Raw genomic sequence first — 22,059 nt, forward strand, 5'->3', positions numbered from 1 at the left:
TTATCCAGCTATATCATTTTTAAACTATGTTAATTACAAAAACTAGTTATCTTCTTTTATCTATTTTGATTAAAATCAAAATTCATTGAAACAGGCAACACCATCGAAGAAATAACAAAGCCTTTTCTACTGGCTGTAGCTGTATTTGCTGACTTCAATACTTTGTGGCTTTGTCTAGAAGAATACTTCAATTCATATATATGTAGTTGAAGTGTTCAAATGGAATTTTTCTTTCGAAATGAGTGCATGTTATTTAGGTTAACATTTGGATTTTAATGTTATCATGGAAATATAGCTAGAAGCAGAAACAACTTAAAAAAGAAAAATACAAAATCAACATCTTAAATATCTTTAGATAAATAATTTTATTCTACATAAAATCTCCAAAATATTCAAGATCATTTAACACTCTAATATTTTTTTTTTGGATTTAAGTAAAAAATTGGCTAAAATGATAACAATATATAAATTTTGAGTTTTTCAATATATTTATACGAAGCCTGAAAAGTGTATATTAGATTTATATCATTCATATAGTTTTCCATACTTGATGATTTTATTATCATGCATATATAGTAAACTAATTAATTAATAAAATCTTTAAAATAAGAACTACATAAAAAATTAAAGATCAGACAGTGCCATGATAAATAAAAGGTGAAAATATATTCTCCTTAATTAATATAGCATAGTTTTGTCTCGGCTATCCTATGCAACCTGACTCAAAATTCTTCACCTAAACTAAAGCATTGCCCTCAAGGATTTAAGTATCATGTTGCCCACATAGCCAAGTGCCACACATTCTTCTTATCAGGAGACATTCCACTATAAGGATATTCATTCTCTTCCGGCATTTTATTGAGGTCGTTGGACAGCATGGAAGTCTTTCGTCCATCAGAATCAGCCTCTTCAGAGCCATCGGAGGAGACAACGTCCTCTTTCTCCACTGAATCCAGAACCACCTCCCCCCGTTTCTTCGGATGCCTCCTGAATCTGGGATCGAGATAACCCTGAGAGGTACATCATAGCCAAAAATAGGCGCAGAATACCAAGAATTAGTGTATGAACGTAATCATATTACATCAATAACCAAAACATTGTCTTTCTTACGTTCCCATAGTCGTTCAAATCTATGTTCTATGAGTTTGAATTCCTCTCGTGCTGCAATATCCAGTTTAACAACAAGAGTATTTTCATAGCGTGCCTGCACAACACACCACAAAAATAATGTAGAAATACTGTTTGTGAAAACCTGAGACAATGTAATCCCTTACAATATATGAATTAAAAAATTATTCAAATAATTCCGAACCTAAAAATTAGAAAGCGGGTGACTCGCTAGTAGAAGAATTACATTTTTTTGAGATAGAAAATAGATTAGATAGCAAGAAGACTATGGCATAAAAGAAAGAAAACACCAGTAACACCAGCAAAAGAATGAATCTTTTGGAATGTTCTTTCTGCTCAAGTAAAAAAAAAAACTATGCCTCATGCACACAGTTTAGTTTACTATATAAAATTAAAAAATAATTCACCTTTTTCAATTTTCGTTAATGTTATATATATAATTAATTAATCTATATATATCTTCCCAAATAGAGAAGCATGCTTTAATCCCATGCATTAGAACCCTTCTAGAAGAATAAAATTTTTTTATTTTTTTTGAGAAAATACTATTAAAATAGGATAAGGCTAAGCCTAATTAATCTCAGAATTCAGATTCATTCCAAGGTTGAGAATTTCCCATTATATATTTATAAAAGTTACCATCATGACTTTATCTTCATGTAGTTTCAGAATTTCCTTTAATTTATTACACCTGCAGAGATTATTGCAGGTTTTTGGGTTCAGTTTTACAATTTCTTAAGAAGAAAGACTTAAAAGGATGTAATATCATAACTATCTAGCTAAACATAGCTTCTCTTATAACATGACATTTTGAAATCACAACTTTTCCTTGTAGCAGATTGTACATCATTGGTCTTAAACATCCCAAAGAAATTTAGTTCAGAAATCTCGCAGCATATTAATTATCTGGTAATCCCTAAACAATCTAATAGCAACCCTCAAGGAATCGCCAGAGTTGGTTCCTCTCTTGTGCCACATGTCCACGGCTGTCTTGCTGGACATGAATAATCTCTGCAACCGTGGAATCAGAGGAAAATAACGAAGAACTTTCGCCGCCTGAGGTTTCCTATTCTTCTTGACAATGGCGTGGAACCTTACTAGAGAATTCTTCCGAGTCTTTTGCTTCCACCTGGATGCTCCACACCGTTTGCATCTAGACAGGTCTTGGTCAGAGCCCTGATATAGCATACAGTCATTTGGACATGCATCTAATTTCTTGTACTCAATACCGAGCTTCCTTATGATCCTCTTGGCATCGTGCAAGGTCTTTGGAATCTTTGCATGCTAAAAGGCATCCCCAAACAGCTCTAGAATCAACCCGAAAGCCTTGTCGCTCACTCCACACTTGCACTTTATATGGTACAGCCTCACCAAGAAAGACAGCTTCGAGAATATTGAGCATCTCGGATATAATTCCTGTTCGCCGTCCTCAAGCAAGTCATGAAAGGTACGAGCCTCGCGGCTAGGTTCATCAGATAAGTACGGCAACCCCTCTGCAACATCTCCGACATGCTCATTCATCGATTCTTTATCATCACTTTGCAGTCCCGGCAAGTTGAATGCGTCGTGAACCATGTCACGCATTTGATCTCCTATATTTCCACTGGGTTCTAGTTCTTCTCTACCACTGGATCTCTCGTCTATGATCCTCTCACCGTGATGTAACCAAAAGGTATAGTTAGGGGAAAAGGGTTTCATCAGAAGATGATCATACGCATCCTCTCTAGTTTGAAAAAATCGGAACCCACACAAAGGACACGGACAATGTATCATCCCATCGGATGATGCATTAGAAAATGCAAAGTCAAGGAATCTATTCAAACCATTCCTGTAATCTGCACTACCTCGTGGCTTTGTAATCCAGCTCTTATCAATGTCTAATTTAATGAAATAGCACAAACAAAAGAATAAAGTGTAAAGAAAGACATAAAGCCAAAAAAAGTAAAAAAAAAAGGACTATGTGTTAGGAGAACCAATAACATTTTATCATAATTATGAGATGGGAGAGTAACATACGAAACATATTTGACGATTTATTGCAAGCAAATACATGTAGGGGGTAACAGAATAATTCAAAACGGAAACAGAAACAAAGTTACTTGCATCCCGGATAACATGTAGCACACAAAAGGTAATGGGTGGTTGCTTACTCATTATAGAATTCTGTGCTTTCTAAAAAATTACTGGGAGAAAGAATTGCAGGGTCCAAGTCCAAAAAATGAAAAGATAAAGAAGTTTCCTTAAAAAATGAAAAAGAAAACAAGAGTGAAAATTAGATTTAAAAAATAATTAATACAAAAAATATAACTAAACAATCATAATGAATAGATAATAAAACCCTGAAACTGTACACATTTTTTAGGTATGTTTATGCAAAATATTTGAGTATAGTTTCTCTGTCTTGTCATCTATCATAGAGGTATAAATAATTAGTTCAACGAAAAGAACATAAAAAATAATAATAAAACAAGCAACTCAAGAAGAGTGAGACACAAAAAAAAGATCTGAAAAAAGCAAATAGCAATTCAGCACTAGAGTAGCATGAATGACATCAAGAGAATCATGACCAATCAGTCCATTGTCGCAGTAAACATAGTAGCAACCAAACTGCAGGACTTAGCATAAAATGAACCAAATTGGTTAGGAGTAATGTAACACCACAATAGCAGCAGCATAACAATTGATAAGCAACACATCAGTAACAACTCAGCATTGTTAGGAACATAGTTATACACTTAATATATGAACACCATAGATAAAAAAATCAGCACCATGAGAATAGTCCAATAGCAATAGCAAATAAGCAATAGAATAATAAGCACAAAGACCAGAAAATGACAACAATCAACATCAAAATGAGTAGGATAATTTTCCTAACACACATTAGTAGATCAGCAACTATTAAAGATAAATCCAAACTTATATATCTACATAGACCCCAGTACGAAAGTCATCGACAGATGACTGAACCCTAATCCAACACAATCATCAGAACTAAGAGCCATGACCACAAGGCAAACATTTTACTATTCAGCAACCTCTGAGAAATTAACACGTATATTTATAAATTTTACAAAATATATAAATGAAGGCCTACGTATTACATGGAAGACTAGTGTGGTAAATAAATGGATGAAACAAGTGAAGAACAATTTGATTCAACTTCTTACGGTGACTGATTTATTTATTTGTCTTTGAATTATTTGCAAGTATCAATGAAAGTTACATCCTTATCATCATAATAAGAATCAAACTTGGCGTTAATTTCTATTTTCTCGAATATATATATATATAAGATTCTATCAACTATCATCATAATACTAAACAAATATTAATCAAAACCGTTTTTGTTTTCTATATATATATATATATATATATATATATAAGATTCTATCATCATAATACTAAACAAATATTATTCCTATATCTATATGCACAGTTTATTTGTCTGAACTACTTTATTATAATTCCAATAAATAAATAAATAAAAAGCATTTTGTTATCAAGCTGGAAAGATAAGATTGTTATTAGATAAATTTATTAGCTTTATCCCTGAAACATGAACAGATAAATTTATTGGTAAAAATGACATACTTCAACTTACTAACATAATAACACATCAATAATCAGCCACAATAATATATTATCATTTTCTCTTGTGCAAGAGAGATGAAAACCAAAGAAACACAGTCTTGGATACTTCCCAAAACAGGAACTAGTTAGAAACTTTCTTGGCTGATTTCTAGTTTTCCCTTTTTAAAATAAATTAATGCTAAAAAACAACAGAATATCTAAATAAGGAATATAAGCATGAACTTACCATTCTGACACACACTCCTCGCAAAAAATGTGTTTGCAGCGCAATAATATGGCTTAATTAAATTGAAATAAATTGCGAGATAAAAATGAACATGATGATGATGATGATACAAGAAGCTAGCAATGCCTTAATTAAAAATACGTTAGTTAGGGACTGAAAAAACCATAAAAAATAAGAATAAAAAAAGCAATTTAAGAAGAGTTAGACATAAAAAAAGGGACTGAAAAAAGCAAATACCAATTTAGCACTAAAAAAACATGAATGACATCAAGAGAATCATGACCAATCAGTCATTGTCACGGTAAGCATAGTAGCATAATAACATCAGCTATTAGTTTGAAATGAACCAAATTGGTTAGGAGTAGAGTAACACCACAATGACAGCAGTATAACAATTAGTAAGCAACATATCAGTAACACCTTAGCATTATGAGGAAAAATTAGATTTTGGAGATTTTTGGAGATCTTTTGTTCCTAAACAGTTCGTAAATAGTAAAATGTAATCTCTCTCATTAGTTAAGCATGTTATAATTTGATTTGCTTCAAGCCGTAGTAATGCTGATATGAATTAGTAATGAATGATCATGGAATATAGGCAGGGTTAATTTTTGGTGGAACTGCGGTCCAGACTTTGGTACTGGCCTTAGTTACTATTCGAAGTGACTGGGACAAAGAGGTAAACAATTTTCCATTCTTCGTTCTTTACACATATACATAGCAAAATAGGTAATTTATTGTTGAAATTAAAATTACAGGCTAAGAGAGCAAGATTGCATGTGGCAAAATGGGAAGGTGCTGTGAAGAACTGAACAAAAAGTAGTGTCTTTTTCACATGCAATGCAAAAGCATATGCGAGCACTGATCATAAGAATAATAAATGGACAAATAGAACTCATTAATGAAAATAACTAGTGTGCATGCGTGTTTTTCTTTTTATCAATTTTTCAAAAAAAAAAAAACTAAATTCTATAATCTTTTTTGAACAAGAATCAAAGCGTCATGGAAAGAAAGAAAACCAATGGAATCAACTACAATTAGTTTCGAATTTAGAACATAAAATTGAAGCTTTTTTTCTAACAGTTTTTAGAGTTTTTATGAAACTATAGTTTCTTGTAATAGATTGATCAGATTCTAGGTGATAAGATTTAGATATAGCCAAGAAGATTAAGAGAAACAGAAGAAAGAAAACCTGAAAAACTGATGTGCGTGTGAAAAACCTTATTCCCAATTCTTTGTATAGGGAATCCTTATCCCCAATTTGTATTATCGTCTCATCTTAATGAAATTCTCTCTTTTTTTCAATCCAAAAAAAAAAAAAAAAAACAAAAAATGCAAGACCTAGAAAACTTCATCTTATCCAAGTTCATAACAATACATCTTAGCCACTCATTCGAATCACAAGAGGGCAATGATCAAGTACTATGTCCTCATATTTATTCTTACATCTCTATATAATTTCTAAATTACCAATGTCTTGTACTTTACAGGATAAATTTATCAATAAACAAAAGATTCATATTAGTGTGTTCAAAGTTTCTCACTTTCTCCTGTGCAAGAGAGATGCAAATAAAAGAAACACATTCTTGGTGAGTACTTAAAAAAACAGGAACTAGATGCAAGAGAGATGCAAACCAAAGAAACTCATCCCTCTAATAATGATAACGACCCTTTTTTAATTTATCTACTCTAACTATCACTTTCAATACAAAGCACCCATTAAATAAAAAAAATGGTACCTTCAAATTCCAATCTCTGAACAGCAGCAATTAACCCTAATTAAAGACAGATATAGATAAATTCTTTTCAAAATTCTAACCAAAAATGAAAACAAGAAGAAATGATCAGAGTGTCAGAACTAACCAGTGACAGAGGAGAGGTCGCGATGCTCAGAATGACACACGGTGGAGGATGGTGTAACAGTTTCACGTACGAGCAAGGTGATGGGAGACTTTGACGCCAGTGAGAGAAGCACGGATGGCAGCTGCGCGACTTGACAACCAATACGGAAGCGCAGGGTGGAGCAACGGTCAGGGATTTTGCACACCGTGGCTGAGAGAGTATGAGTTTCAGGAATTGTGGATGAGAGGGGAAAGCTCAAAAAATTGGGGGTTTCTACAAAATTGGGGGAGTCGATTAATGGTTGTACATGACAAGAGGGAATGGACAAATTGAATTATGATAAGATCCTCACCTGGGTGGGTTCTTCCTTGATATTTCGCGGCTATGCTCCCGCTCTTGGTTGGCGCGCTACCAAACTCAACTTGCGGGTTTCTGCACAATTGAGGGGAAGCAATTTCTAGTTGTAAGATAAAAGGGAGAATTAAAACAATGAATTGAAACTCACCTAGCAGCGTTTATTGAAGTAATCGCCGGGTATGTTATGGCATAGGGGGTGGGTGTGTTTGGCGCCTCTGCTCCCACTTTGTTCGCGACAAGAAGATAGTGTAAAATGAGGAAGCCTGAAGATATAAATCCAAATTTGGCAGCGGTGTTCACTCCCCAGCCGCTATCCAGGGGAGTTTTGTGGCTTTTACCAGACCGCCGCTCACCTCTGCCACGATCCTTCCAATCTGTGGCGATTATGGTCACGACCGCTATTTCCCTGCCGCTACTCTCCGCTTCTGCCGTAGTGTAGAAAGCATTAAAATACTACTAATGATCATACAAAGCTTTAAGCAGAAAATAGGAAACATGAAAATAATACTGAAAAATAGAAAATAAGTAAAGCAGCAGATAATGAAACTAAACCACCTCAGTCCTGGAGGCTGCTCCCTCCTAGAAATCCTCTCTAGTGCCTCAGCTCCTCCAGCTCTCGCTTCTGGCTCTGCTGTTCCTCCACTAGCTGATGGAGGAGGGCAGAGTGGTCTTGATGTTCTATCCTCAGCTGATCAACAGAAGACGTTAGCTCCCCAATAGATGTGGTCAACTGATCCTAATAGTCACAAGGAGGGAAATAATATCCGTGAGGCATCTCAGGCTGCTCCTACTGAGCCGGGAGAACTGGCTCCTGAGGCAGTGCTCGTCCAAGCTCTTTGGCGTACTCCATACCACTCCTAGTGATCGACCTATCGACATCAATAAGGGTGTCTCACTCAATGCAGACGCGAGCAGCCCCAAACAGGCGGAAGATGAGATGAGGGAAGGCCAACCTAGCAGAAGTGGAGGCCTTCGCGAGTATGTCGTATAACTCTAGAAGGATCACCCAATACACCTCCACCTTATTACCAAGCATGATGCAGTGAATCATCACAGATCGGTTAATAGTAACGTCGGATTGGTTACTCGTGGGGATGATGGAGCACTGAATAAACTCCAACTACCCCTGAGCAATTAGCTTCAGATCATGCCTTTCCAGCTGGTATGGTTGCCTTCTAGCATCCCTCCTCCACTGTGCTACGGGGTGGCATATATTAGTGAGGATTTGGTCCAGCCTCTGATCACGGGTGAGCCTGTGAGAGTAAGAGTGAGGGTCCTCTTTGGATGGTGGTAACTGAAGTATCTCCCTCACTCTCTCTGGACCGAACTCTAAGGTCCTCCCTTGGACCATGGTATACTAGGTCTTGAACTCAGGATTCACATCCTTGATATGCTTGTAGGTTACCCAAGCATTAGCATAGAACTCCTTGACCATCAGAACACCTACATCAGTCACAGGGTTGCACAAGAATTCCCAACCCCTCCTCTGAATTTGATCTCTGATCTCTAGATACTCATCTGGTTGCAAATCAAAACATACCTCTGGAATCACTCTCTTTTTACTCACAATCTCATGGAAGTGATCCTCATAGCTTTTGGAACTGAACCAGTTGTTGTCAAACAGACCGGTAGCGAAAGCCTTTTCCTTTCTCTTCTTAGAAGAGGATTCTCCGGTTTTGGATGCCATAGAAAATATGATGAAGAAGAAAAGTGGAGCGTCCCAACACCAAACTTAAAGCTTTTGCTCGTCCGCGAGCAAAGAAAAGAGAAAGAAAAGGTGAGAGGTGGTGAAAAGAAGAAGGTTAGAGGGTGTATGGTTCGGATTTGAGGAAAGAATGAATGAAGGAAAAATGAAAGGGAAGCACGAAGGTGAGAAGGGAGAGAAAAGATGGAAGAAGGTGGATGGAGGTATGGTAAAAAGTGAAAAAGAGATAGGTATTTATAGAGAGAGGGAGGGAGGCTCAGTTATTATGGACGGGAAATGGGGAAGAGAGATATGGGAGAGATGTGATGAGATTTGATATGGTTATGGGGTGAGAAATTAAATGAATGGATTTGGGTTAAGCAAGATTTGATGGGGGTTGAAGGGAAGGAGTGATAGGAGAGAGAGAGAGAGAGAGAGAGAGAGAGAGAAAGAGAGAGAGAGAGAGAGAGAGAGAAAGAGAGAGAGAGAGATGTTTGAAACGGTCAAAAAGGGAATGGGTGGGATTGTTACCGTTGGAAATTTGAATTTCCTTTCTCAAGGATCAATTCTGCATTGTTGGAGCTAAATGCCGGCTTCAGCATTTAGCACCGTAATGCTTTGTAATAGGTGCCATTCAGAATGCCCTTTCTGGTGTTTAGCATCCACACCCATCAAAACTTTTTTTTTGGACGAGACTTGGCGCTAAATGCCCTAGTGGTGTTTAGCACCTTATGAGCTTGAAGCTCCTTGGGTTTTGTGCCATCTAGCACGTTAAACGCCCTTTTTGGCATTTAACGCCAGCACTTTAGCTACCATTTCTGGCGTTAAACACCCAGTCTGGCATTTAGTGCTCAATTCGACGTCAATCTTCCTCAAAATGCATGCTCCTTGGCGCTAAATGCCCAGCCTGACGTTTAGTGCCACCCTTTACTGAGCTCCTTGAGAATTGTGCCATCTCTGGCACTGAACGCCTATCTTGGCATTTAGCGCCAGAGCACTCGAGTAAAATGCTCTCTAGGGTGTTCTATTTCTCTTGCAGACTCCTCTTGTTCCTGTTCTAAGCACTTTGCATGACCACAAACAAAATTAAACCAAGGAACTATGAATAAGAATCATAAATAAACAAAGATCAAACTGAACATAAAATTGAAGGATACTCGGGGTTGTGTTGCCTCTCAACAAGTGCTTCTTTACCGTCATTAGCTTGACGGTCAATTCTGCAAAGTCAACAGATGAATGGACCTTTGGTGATCAATCTCGCCTCCAATATAGTGCTTTACCCTCTAACTATTGACTGTGAACCTCCTATCTGAATTTTCTTTTTAAAGTTCCACATGACCATAAGGGGACACTCCAGTTACCACAAAAGGTCCTGACCACTGGGACTTCAGCTTCCCGGAAAAAAGCTTGAGCCGAGAATTGAATAGTAGAACCTTGTGGCTATCTTTTTATCATTCCACTTCTTGGTCTTTTCCTTGTAGAGCTTGACATTCTCATAAGCAGAGTTTCTGAACTCATCAAGCTCATTCAGTTGGAGTAACCTCTTCTCGCTTGCAGCCTTGGCATCAAAGTTCAGAAACTTTGTTGCCCAATATGCCCTGTGCTCCAACTCCACTGACAAGTGACAGGCCTTACCATAAACTAACTGGTATGGGGACATTCTAATAGGAGTTTTAAAAGTAGTCCAGTATGCCTAGAGAGCATGATCAAGTTTTTTTGCCCAGTCTTTCCTTGAACTACTAACAGTCTTCCCCAGGATCCTCTTGAATTTTCTGTTGGAGACTTCAGCCTGTCTACTTGTTTAAGGGTGATAGGGGTTGCCACCTTATGACAGACTCCATATCTCTACAGGAGTGTGTCCAACTATTTATTGCAAAAGTGACTTCCTCCATCACTGATCAGTGTCTTTGGGACACCAAACTTGCTGAAAATATATTTCTGCAAAAAGCTCAACACGACTTTGGCATCATTGGTGGGTAGAGCCACTACTTCCACCCATTTGGACACATAATCCACGACCACCAGTATGTAAGTGTTTGAGTATGAGGGAGGGAAATGTCCTATGAAAACCACACATCAAACAACTCAATCTCTAGAATCCCTTACTGTGGCATCTCATGTTTGTTGGGAAGGTTCCCAGCACTCTGACACTTGTCACAGTTTCTTACAAATTCCCATGAGTCTCGAAAGAGAGCCGGCCAATAAAAACCACTCTGAAGAACCTTGGTGGCTGTTCTTTCACCACCAAAGTGGCCTCCACACTCAGAACTATGACAGTGCCAGAGGATCTGCTGTGATTCCCCATCTGAGACACAACGCCAAATAATACCATCTGAGCCTCTCTTAAAAAGATAAGGTTCTTTCCACAAGTAGTACTTGACATCATTCAACAACTTCTTAACTTGCTGTTTAATGTACTCCTTGGGGATGAACCTCATGGCTTTGTAGTTCGCAATATCTACAAACCACGGAACCCGCTGAATCATGAAGGGTTGCTCATCTGGGAAGATCTCAGTCACAGTAGTGGAGGGTGGCGTCCCTTCTTCAGGTTCAATCCTAGAAAGATGATCAACTACTTGATTTTCTGACCCTTTCCTATCTTTAATCTCAATGTCAAACTCCTAAAGAAGTAGCACCCACCTGATCAATCTTGGTTTAGAATCCTGCTTGGTTAGAAGGTACTTAAGAGCTGCGTGGTCAGTATAAACAATAACCTTGGGACCATTTAAATAGGATCTAAATTTGTCAAATGCATAAACTACAGCTAGTAATTCTTTCTCTGTAGTAGTGTAATTCTTTTGCACGTCATTCAACACACGACTAGCATAGTAAATGATGTGCATAAGCTTGTCTTGTCTCTGTTCCTAAGACAACCCGTATAACATAATCACTAGCATCACACATTACCTTAAATAGTAAATCCCAGTTGGGAGGGGCTATGATGGGTGCATAAACAAGCCTTGCTTTCAGAGTTTCAAAGGCATGCAAACAATCATTATCAAAAACAAAAGGAGTGTCAGCAACCAAAATGTTGCTCAAAGGTTTAGCAATCCTGGAAAAATCCTTTATAAACCTCCTGTAAAATCCTACATGCCTTAAGAAACTCCTTATTGCCTTAACATTAGTAGCTGGTGGTAATTTTTCAATTACCTCCACTTTAGCTTTGTCAACCTCTATTCCTTTGCTTGAAATTTAGTGACCAAGAACAACACCTTCAGTTACCATAAAGTGGCATTTTTCTCAATTTAAAACAAGATTTGTTTCTTGACACTGTTTCAAGACTAAGGATAGGTGCTTAAGGCAAGAATTAAAAGAATCACCAAAAACAAAGAAGTCATCCATAAATACCTCAATGAACCTTTCAACCATGTTTGAGAAAATAGAGAGCATACACCATTGAAAAGTCGCTGGGGCATTACTGAGTCCAAACGGCAATCTTTGGTAAGAAAATACTACAAAAGGACATGTGAATGTTGTCTTCTCTTGATCTTGAGGGTCTACGGCAATCTGATTTATAGTCAGAGTATCAATCCAGAAAACAGTAGAAAGTGATGACTTACGTCATTTACCTCTTTCTCTTATCTAAAAGGACCATAGAATTGATAAAATCTCGTTTAAGTAATGCAATTAAATGAACTATATGATAAATTTATAGGACATTGCTTTGAAATGAGTTCTTCATGAATTTTCAGGTGAAAAGAACAAAACAGGGAAGCATAACAGAGGATAGCGCTACGCTCACTTATGCTGAAGAACGCTACGTTCCCCTGCAGCATGACTCTTAGCGCTACGCTCTCTTTAAAAGAGCACAGCATTCTTCGCCCAAGAAAGCTTTGTTAGCGATGCGTACGCGTCGAAGTGGTATTGCCCAAGAGCGCTACGTTTTCCATCCAAGATCGCCTGCGATACTGAGGTGGAAAAATTCAGTTGTCGACGCGTACGCGTGGAAGTGATATTTTGAAGATCACGCGTATGTGTGAGGGACGCACACGCGTGAAAACAACATTTTTGAACAAAGCACACGCACGCATGGATGAAGTTACAGCGTGGAAGTGATAATTGAAAGACCATGCATACGCGTGGATGGCACGTACGCATAGATGGCGTGTACGCGTGGGAGAGCGCACTAAGAGGGATGCGTACGCGTAGGTGACGCGTACGCGTGACAAGTGCCGAAGACAGAGATGAAGCGCATGCGTGGGTGACGCGTACGCGTGAATATGCCAAAATGCTTGATGACACGCACGTGTATAGGACGCGTACGCGTGGGTGTATGAGCGTTCGCTCTCCTAAAAAGAGCTACGTTCTCCTGGGAGCAAAATACTTGGCCAAATTGGATTGTACTGATTGAAAAGGTGAAAGGCCCACTTTGAGATCTTGCAAGTACACCTGAAGACTCATAGAAAACTTGTATAAATAAGTGGTAATTTGAATTAGGAAAGGACTTTTGGACTTTAAACCTTTTGTACTTTTAGCTTCTAGAGACTTTTGGGAATTTTACTTTTCTTTTGTACTTAGTTTTATTTTCCAGATTGAATTTTCATCTTGTACCGGAAGCTATGAGTAGCTAACTTCCCTTTCATTGGGGGAGGGAGCTCTATTGTGCTTGATGGATTAATTGATAGTGAATTTCTTCTTCTCTTCATCTTCTCTTTGATTTGCTAGAAGGAATTTCGTTCTTCATTCTTAGTGTTCAATCATCTTGGAAAAGAGGTTGAATACAAATTCGGTTTCATGAGAACCTTGGAAAAGGAAACATGAAACCATGCTTGAAATCCCTTCTCAAATTAAGTAGATCTGGGTTTTGGGATTGGATACGGTGACATAAAATCTGCCCAAATATTTAGATCTATGATGATGTATGGTAAAATCAGGGACCAAGCCTATCTCTCTTCATGAGCAATTAGACCAAGGAATTGGTTGATTATCAAGATTTGATAGATTGAATCACCAAGGAATTGGGATTCAATCAATCATGATTGCCAAGAGGTCAATAAGTTGCATGATTGAAGATGAGATGATCTGAATTTAATCCAAAGAGAGCAATATCTCCCAACTCTAATGAATCTTCCCTATTCCTATCTTCCCCATTCTTTATAGCTTTCTTTAATTTCTGTTATCAACCCATTCCCCATTTACAATTCAGTCATTTATGTTTTTGCCATTTATTTTCTTGCTCTTTACATTTCCACACTTTATTGCTTTCTTTTCTTTTTAAGTCATTTACAATTCTGCTGTTTAAAATTCTGCACCCACCATTATTCTTGATTAGCTTGACTAAATCACCCAGCAACTAAAATTGTTCAATCTATCAATCTCTGTGGGATTCGACCTCACTCATTGTGAGTTATTACTTGACGACAGTTGGTATACTTGCCAAAGACGTATTCATTATCTTGATATAGTGAATTTCGGTCATCAAGTTTATGGCACCGTTGCCGGGGATTGATTGTGAATTGACAATGATTAAGTTGATGGGTACTTAGATTAAGCATTTTATTTTTACTTGTTAATTACTTTAATTTCAGTCCTTATTTTCTTTATTTCTTTGAATTCTCAATTGTTCATTGTTCATATATCCATTCTAACAATAAGTGCATTAAATGTTTGATGCTCTACATCAACTAACTTGACTCATCCACCCTTCTTCCAAGAGGGTGATAACCCTTGTTTTAGATTGTGTTTTGTGTTGTGTATGACAGGGAGGAGAGGAGCTGTAATCTCCTACGATTCTAAACCTGAGAGGACATTTTTGAGATTGAGAAGAGAAGCAGTGGCAAGAGGCAAAAGAGTAGTTGGTGAAGAAGAAGAAGTAGAAGATAATCCAGTCCAAACCATGGAAGGAGAAGCACACAATCATCATGAAGAGGCAGTTGGTAACCATGCCCCTCCACAGGAAAGGAGAGTGCTAGGCTCCTACATCAATTCCAATCCTGGGAATTGTGGGAGTAGCATCTTGAGAGCCAACATACATGCCAACAACTTTGAGCTCAAACCACGACTAATCACTCTTGTTCAGAACAATTGCTCATTTGGAGGGAATGCTCAAGAAGATCCCAACCAACATCTAACCACATTTTTGAGGATATGTGACACTATGAAGTCTAATGATGTTCACCCAGACACCTACAAACTACTCTTGTTTCCCTTTTCTCTTAGGGACAAGGCCTTAAAGTGGCTAGAATCATTTCCTAAGGAGAGCTTGACAACTTGGGAGGATGTGGTGAACAAGTTCTTAGCAAGATTCTACCCTCCACAAAGAGTCAATAGATTGAGAATTGAGGTGCAAACATTTAGACAACAAGAAGGTAAAACTCTCTATGAAGCATGGGAGAGATACAAGGATTCGACAAGGAAGTGCCTTCTAGACATGTTCAACGAATGGGTACAGCTGCATATCTTTTATGAAGGGCTGTCATATGAATCAAAGAAAGCTGTAGACCATTCCTCAGGAGGCTCTCTCAACAAGAAGAAGACAATTGAAGAGGCCATAGACATAATAGAAATAGTGGCCAACAATGATTATTTCTATGCTTCTGAGAGAAACCTAAGAAGAGGAGTGATGGAGCTCACTTCTATGGATGCTTTGTTAGCTCAAAACAAAGTGATCACTGCTCAACTAGTAGCTCTAACCAAGCAAATGGAGAAGAATCAAGTCTCAGCTGTCCAAGCTCAAGCACCTCCACAAGAAGAAGATACCCTAGAAGTTGAATGTGAATGGGAGCAAGCCAACTATGTGAACAATTCCTCCAGACCACCATATGACCCCAATGCCAAAACATACAATCCAGGATGAAAGAACCACCCAAATTTTGGGTGAAAAAACTAACAAAGCCACAACCAAGATCATAAACCATACTACAACAACCAATACAACAACCCCAGCCATCAAACAAGCAATAATAGACCCTACCACAACTCACAAAATGTATCCTACCACCCCACCCAACAACCATACAACAACCACTCACAAGATGTAGCATCCTCAGCCCCACAACCATGTGATATGAGCAACAACTTTGTAAGATTGGAGGCTGCTATGGCACAATTGATATGGAGTATTTCCACTGTTGTAGAGAGATAATTGCAAGCTGAGAAAAAGATAGATGCATACCAAGAGGAGGCTAGGTTGAATATAAGGAATCAAGGGGCCGCAATTACAAAACTGGAAACACAATTGGGACACTTATCCAAGCAGATACAAATGTCCACAAATGCATTCCCAAGTGATACGATGACCAATCCAAGAGGGAAATACAAGGCCATCACACTAAGAAGTGGGAAGGTAGTGGAGAAGGCATCCTCAAGTCACAACAAGCAAGAAGAAGAAGCTACAAGTCAACTAAAAATCAAGGAGGAAAAATAGACATCTTCCCCAGCTCCACCTAAGCAAACCTTAAAGCCTTATGTTCCAAAGGCACCCTACCCACAGTGGCTGAGAAAAGATGGGAAGGACAACCAGTTTTTCAGGTTCTTGGAGATCTTTAAGAAGCTTCAAATTAACATACCTTTTGCTGAGGAATTAGAGCAAATGCCACTCTATGCCAAGTTTTTAAAAGAGCTCATAACAAGGACAAGAAACTGTGGAGACAAGGAAACTGTGGTGCTCACGGAGGAATGTAGTGCCATCATACAAAAGAAGCTTCCCCAAAAGATGAAGGACCCTGTGAGCTTTCAAATTCCCTGCATCATAGGGGATATAAGCATTGAGAAGGCATTGTGTGATCTGGGAGCTAGCATTAACCTCATGTCCTTGGCCATGATGAAAAGAATGAGAATTAAAGAGGCTAAACTAACAAGAATGGCCCTTCAATTAGCTGACAGAACATTCAAATTCCCTCATGGGGTGGTAGAAGACTTATTGGTGAAAGTGGAAGAATTCATATTCCCAGCAGACTTTGTTGTGCTTGATATGGAGAAAGAGGCTAACACATCAATTATCTTAGGAAGACCATTTTTAGCCACTGCTAGAGTCATAATTGATGTACAAAAGGGAGAGTTAGTCTTAAGATTACATGAAGAAGAGATGGTGTTTAATGTTTTTAAAGCAATGAGCTACCCAAAGGAGTCTATTGGGGAGTACATGATGGTGGATACAATAGAGACACTAGTCCAAGGAGTTTTGGAGAAAGACAAATTGAAAGAAGTAGTAGAGCAAGATCAACAAGCATTAGGTGGTGAACAACCACAAGAGTTCATAAAAGGCTCAATCATGTTGGACAAGGCAAGCAAAAAGGAAGTGGAAGCACCAAAAGTGGAGTTGAAGACCCTGCTTCCAAGTTTAAAGTATGCTTACTTGGGTGACAATAACACATACCCAGTCATCATTAATTCAAGCTTCAGTGAGGAGCAAGAAGAGGAGCTTATCAATGTGCTGAGACAACACAAGGATGCCATAAGATGGACACTTGCATATTTAAAAGGGATCAGCCCTTCTATATGCATGCATAAAATCCTTCTTGAGGAAGGTGCCAAGCCCTCAAGATAGCCACAAAGAAGATTAAATCCAACAATGAAGGAAGTGATGCAAAAAGAAGTGCTGAAGTTCTGGCAAGCAGGGGTGATCTACCCAATTTCAGATAGCCCTTGGGTGAGCCCAGTGCAAGTAGTCCCCAAGAAGGGAGGAATCACTGTTGTGCAAAATGAAAGAAATGAATTGATACCAACAAGAACAGTGACTGGATGGCGCATGTGCATAGATTATAGGAAGCTTAATGAAGCCATAAGGAAGGATCATTTCCCTGTATCCTTCATGGATCAAATGTTAGAGAGGCTTGCTGGACATGAATACTACTATTTCTTGGATGGATACTCAGACTACAATCAGATTGTAGTAAACCCTAAAGACCAAGAGAAGACTTCCTTTACTTGTCCTTATGGTGTTTTGCATATAGACGCATGTCCTTTGGTTTGTGCAATGCACCTGCCACATTCCAAAGGTGCATGCTGTCCATTTTTTCTGATATGATTAAGAGGTTTATTGAGGTATTCATGGATGATTTTTCTGTGTTTGATGACTCTTTTCCTAATTGCCTACACCATCTTGCCTTGGTGCTCAAGAGATGCCAAAAGACTAACCTAGTTTTAAATTGGGAAAAGTGCCATTTTATGGTCACTGAAGGGGTAGTCCTTGGCCATAAAATCTCTAAGAAAGGCATAGAGGTAGATAGAGCCAAGGTGAAAGCGATTGAAAAATTACCCCTACCTTGCAATGTCAAAGCAATTAGGAGTTTCTTGGGACATACTGGGTTCTATAGAAGGTTCATTAGAGACTTTTCCAAAATTGCCAAACCTTTAAGTAACGTGCTTGTCTCTGATGTCCCTTTTATCTTTGATAGAGAATGCATGCAAGCCTTTGATGAGCTTAAAAGCAAACTTTCCTCTGCACCTATTATAACACTACCTAGTTAGGACCTACCTTTTGAATTGATATGTGATGTATCAGACTTTGCTATTGGTGTTGTTTTAGGACAAAGGAGAGATAAGCTAGTGCATGTTATCTATTATGTTAGCAAGGTTCTTAATGAAGCCCAAAGGAACTACACCACCACATAAAAAGAACTCCTTGCTATAGTTTTTGCATTTGATAAATTTAGATCTTAACTCATTGGTTCTAAAGACATTGTGTTTACTGACCATGCAGCTCTCAAATATTTGTTGACCAAACAATAATCCAAGCCCAGATTGATAAGATGGATCTTGTTACTCCAAGAATTCAACATTGAAATCAAGGATAGAAGTGGAGCAGAGAATAAGGTGGCTGACCATCTATCAAGGATACCAAATGAGGAGAATGAGGCACACAGCCTTGAGGTGAATGAAAGTTTTTCGGATGAACAGTTGATGATGATCCAAGAAGCCCCATGGTTTGCAGATATAGCTAATTTCAAAGCCATTGGGGAACTACCTTCTAATATCAATAAGCACTTGAAAAGGAAGCTCATTAATGATGCCAAATATTACATTTGGGATGAGCCTTACCTCTTCAAAAGGTGTGCTGATGGGATTTTAAGAAGATGCATCTCTCATGAGGAAGCATAAGAGGTCCTTTGGCATTGCTATGGATCTATCTATGGAGGACATTTTAGTGGAGAAAGGACTGCACACAAGATGTTGCAGTATGGATTCTTTTGGCCTAAAATATTCAAGGATGCAAAGGAGTTAGTGGCAAGGTGCAATGAGTGTCAAAGAGCTGGCAACCTACCCAAGAAGAATGAAATGCCACAAAGATTCATCATGGAATTAGAATTATTTGATGTTTGGGGGATTGATTCTATGGGACCTTTCCCATCCTCATACTCAAACAAGTACATATTAGTGGCTGTGGACTATGTGTCCAAATGGGTAGAAGCCATAGCTACATCAATAATTGACAACAAAGTGGTGATCAATTTCTTGAGGAAGAACATATTTAGCCGGTTTGGGGTTCTAAGAGCTCTTATAAGTGATGGAGGAACCCATTTTCGCAACAAACAACTTGAGACACTCCTCCTAAAATATGGTGTCAAGCACAAGGTAGCCACCCCATACCATCCATAAACCAATGGTCAAGCTGAAATTTTAAATAGAGAGCTCAAGAAAATCCTTGAGAAGACTGTTGGAAACTCAAGAAAGGATTGGTCCCAGAAGCTAGATGATGCATTATGGGCTTATAGAACACCTTTAAGACACCTATTGGCATGTCTCCATACCAATTGGTGTTTGGAAAGGCTTGTCATCTACCAGTGGAGCTTGAACATAGAGCATTTTGGGCTTTCAAGATGTTGAACTTTGACAATCAAGCTGCTGGAGAAAGAAGGTTGCTGCAGCTCAATGAGTTGGAAGAATTCAAAACTCAAGCCTATGAGAATGCTAAGATTTATAAGGAGAAAACAACGAAATGGTATGATCAAAAGCTGGCAAGAAGAGAGTTTGTAGAAGGTCAAAAGGTGTTGCTATACAACTTAAGGCTCAAGTTTTTCCCAAGAAAGCTGAAATCAAGATGGTCTGGACCCTTCACCATAGTCAAGGCCTCTCCTTATGGTCATGTGGAGCTTATGAATGAGAAAACTCAGAGGACTTTCACTGTCAATGGCCACAGACTTAAGCACTGCTCGGGAGATTCACTAGAGGAGCAAAGGGTGAACTATAACCTCAGCTGAAGAAGGAAGAATCGTCAAGCTAGTGACGTTAAAGAAGCACTAGTTGGGAGGTACCCCAACACTCATCCTTTCAATTTCAAGCTTTCTAGAGCAGCTTATGTTTAAGTCACTTTGGTTGATTGTTTTTCAGTTTCAGTTGTTAGTTGTTTTGCTGATAGTTTTTTTTATTTGAACTCCAAAAGTTTTTCTAGTTGCTGGAAGTACAATCTTGCATGTTACATTATGTGATGATGTTAATTGGGTTGATAAGCTGGCTGAAGAATTAAGTTTGGTGTGGCAACCGATCCACTTAATTTTTGGACTTACAACAATTTGATCAAATTTTAAGAGTAAGCCAAAAATTTAAGTTTGGTGTGGCCACCATCATGAGCCAGTCACTAGAAGCAAAGAACTTAATTTTGGTGTCCTAGAGACACACAAAATGAATTCCATTTAGGAGGCTAAGTAATGGACGTAATATTCTTATGCCGGTTAGAAATTAGCAATGAATCCAATCGTGAGTATAGTCTAACCAACACGTAAATATCGCATCAAACAATTCTAAAATCTATGACCGAGAGTATTGATCTCAGGTCGTTCTCCCTAGGAATTGCCTTAGAATGCACATCATTGACTAGGAAGTCTTTTGTGGTTTTGAGAGTTGGTGCAAGAATTGAAGCTAACAAAGGTAAACAACAATTAATTGAGCTAAAAGCCTTGGCCAAGGGTGAGTATTGGAAGTTCCATCATTATAGTTTCCTTCAATTGTGATAAGAATTGATTATTGCTTCACTTAGTTAACCCCCTAATAATGGAGGAAAGTCAAGTGAGAGTAACTAACTTGAGTCATAAGTCCTAGTCTCACCCTAGGAAAGTCTAGCTTTAGTGCACTCCAAGTCAATTAGCAATTTTTAATTTCTAATCAATAATTGATATCCACTACTCAAGTATCTCCAATAACTCAACCCCTAAGCCAAGTGAGAAAAATCTACTCCATAGCTAGGGTTGTCATTATCACAAACAATTGGTAGGAAATCATAGAAGACATGATGTAATTGAGAGAAAAGAATTGAATTAAAGCTATCTAATCCAAGAAATCATCAACAATCAAGCAATTGAATGAAATTTCTCAATTCATTAATCAAAATTCAAAGTAACAAATTAACAAATCTAGATCCAAATGCATGAATCAAAAGAACACTAATTGAGAGTAGAAGAAGAGTAGATCTACAACTTGTATCAAAGTAAAAGTGAATTAGCAATGGATCTCACCAAGAAATCAAAGGAGAATTGCAATGGAGAAAGTGAAATCCTAGAGAGAAGTTGGAGTTTCTCTCTCAAAAAGCAAAATGTAACTAACTACTCAAAATATCTAGGAATATCACTAATTCCCCTAACCCCCCTAATCCTTGGTCTTCTTATGCTTTTTCCCTCTAAAATCCTGCCCCAAAATAGGGCCTGGGACTGCCTAAAATCGCTGGTCACATTTTCTTCTTAAAAAATCACGTGCGCACATCGGCGCGTACGCGCACAGTACACGTACGCGCCCCTGGGATTTTTCGCGACCTACGCGCAGGCGCACAGTGCGCGCACGTGTCCAAGGGTTTATGGCCCAGCCAGATAAGCACGCGGGCTTCTCGTTTGGCTCCACTGCGCCGGCTTTGGGGGTGCACATCCGTGCGTACATGTAAGGTCCACGCGCGCGCCCATGCCCAAATTCCAAAATTCTACTCTATTCCATGCTCCTTCCATTCATGCATGCTTCCTTCACTCCTCTTAGCCATTTTTGCCCTATAACTTCTGAAACCACTTAACAAACAGATCACAGCATCGAATGGTAATAGAGGAGGATTACAATATATCAATTTTAATGCAAAAGAAGCATGTTTTTATCTATAAAGCAAAGTAGGGAAAGGAACACAAAATCATGCAGTTTTATATGGATAAGTGTGGAAGATCATTGATAAAACCCTTAAAATCTATACATGATAAACCTTAAAAACGGGGTTTATTACTAAGCTTTTGGAAGCTAAAGTACACCCCAGCACAAAAAGGAGCCTCCAGGATGTGTCATCCAAGAAGAAGGATAAAGGAGCAGGAACATATGCATT

The 22,059-nt window shown here is 38.4% G+C and overlaps 1 protein-coding gene across 1 annotated transcript; it reads left to right on the forward strand.

Annotated features, from left to right (window-relative positions):
- Positions 1-16,359: 16,359 nt before the first annotated feature.
- On the forward strand, positions 16,360-19,969 carry LOC148555024 (uncharacterized). The gene is made up of 4 exons (XM_088490580.1): positions 16,360-17,114; positions 18,512-18,820; positions 18,917-19,343; positions 19,589-19,969. The coding sequence occupies exons 1-4, from the start codon at positions 16,360-16,362 to the stop codon at positions 19,967-19,969; spliced, it is 1,872 nt and encodes a 623-aa protein (XP_088346706.1).
- Positions 19,970-22,059: the final 2,090 nt, after the last annotated feature.

Source organism: Arachis ipaensis, chromosome B6 (genome assembly GCF_059453495.1).
Source record: "Arachis ipaensis isolate K30076 ecotype BB chromosome B6, ASM5945349v1, whole genome shotgun sequence".
NCBI classification, from domain to species: Eukaryota; Viridiplantae; Streptophyta; class Magnoliopsida; order Fabales; family Fabaceae; genus Arachis; species Arachis ipaensis.

Excerpts from the sequence above, each read along its gene's own strand:
- LOC148555024 (XM_088490580.1), top strand. The coding sequence starts at position 16,360 with ATGCCACTCTATGCCAAGTTTTTAAAAGAGCTCATAACAAGGACAAGA. Across the intron at positions 17,115-18,511 it reads ACCCTGCTTCCAAGTTTAAA|ATTGATAAGATGGATCTTGT; the intron begins GTATGCTTACTT and ends ATCCAAGCCCAG. Across the intron at positions 19,344-19,588 it reads AATATGGTGTCAAGCACAAG|ATGTTGAACTTTGACAATCA; the intron begins GTAGCCACCCCA and ends TGGGCTTTCAAG.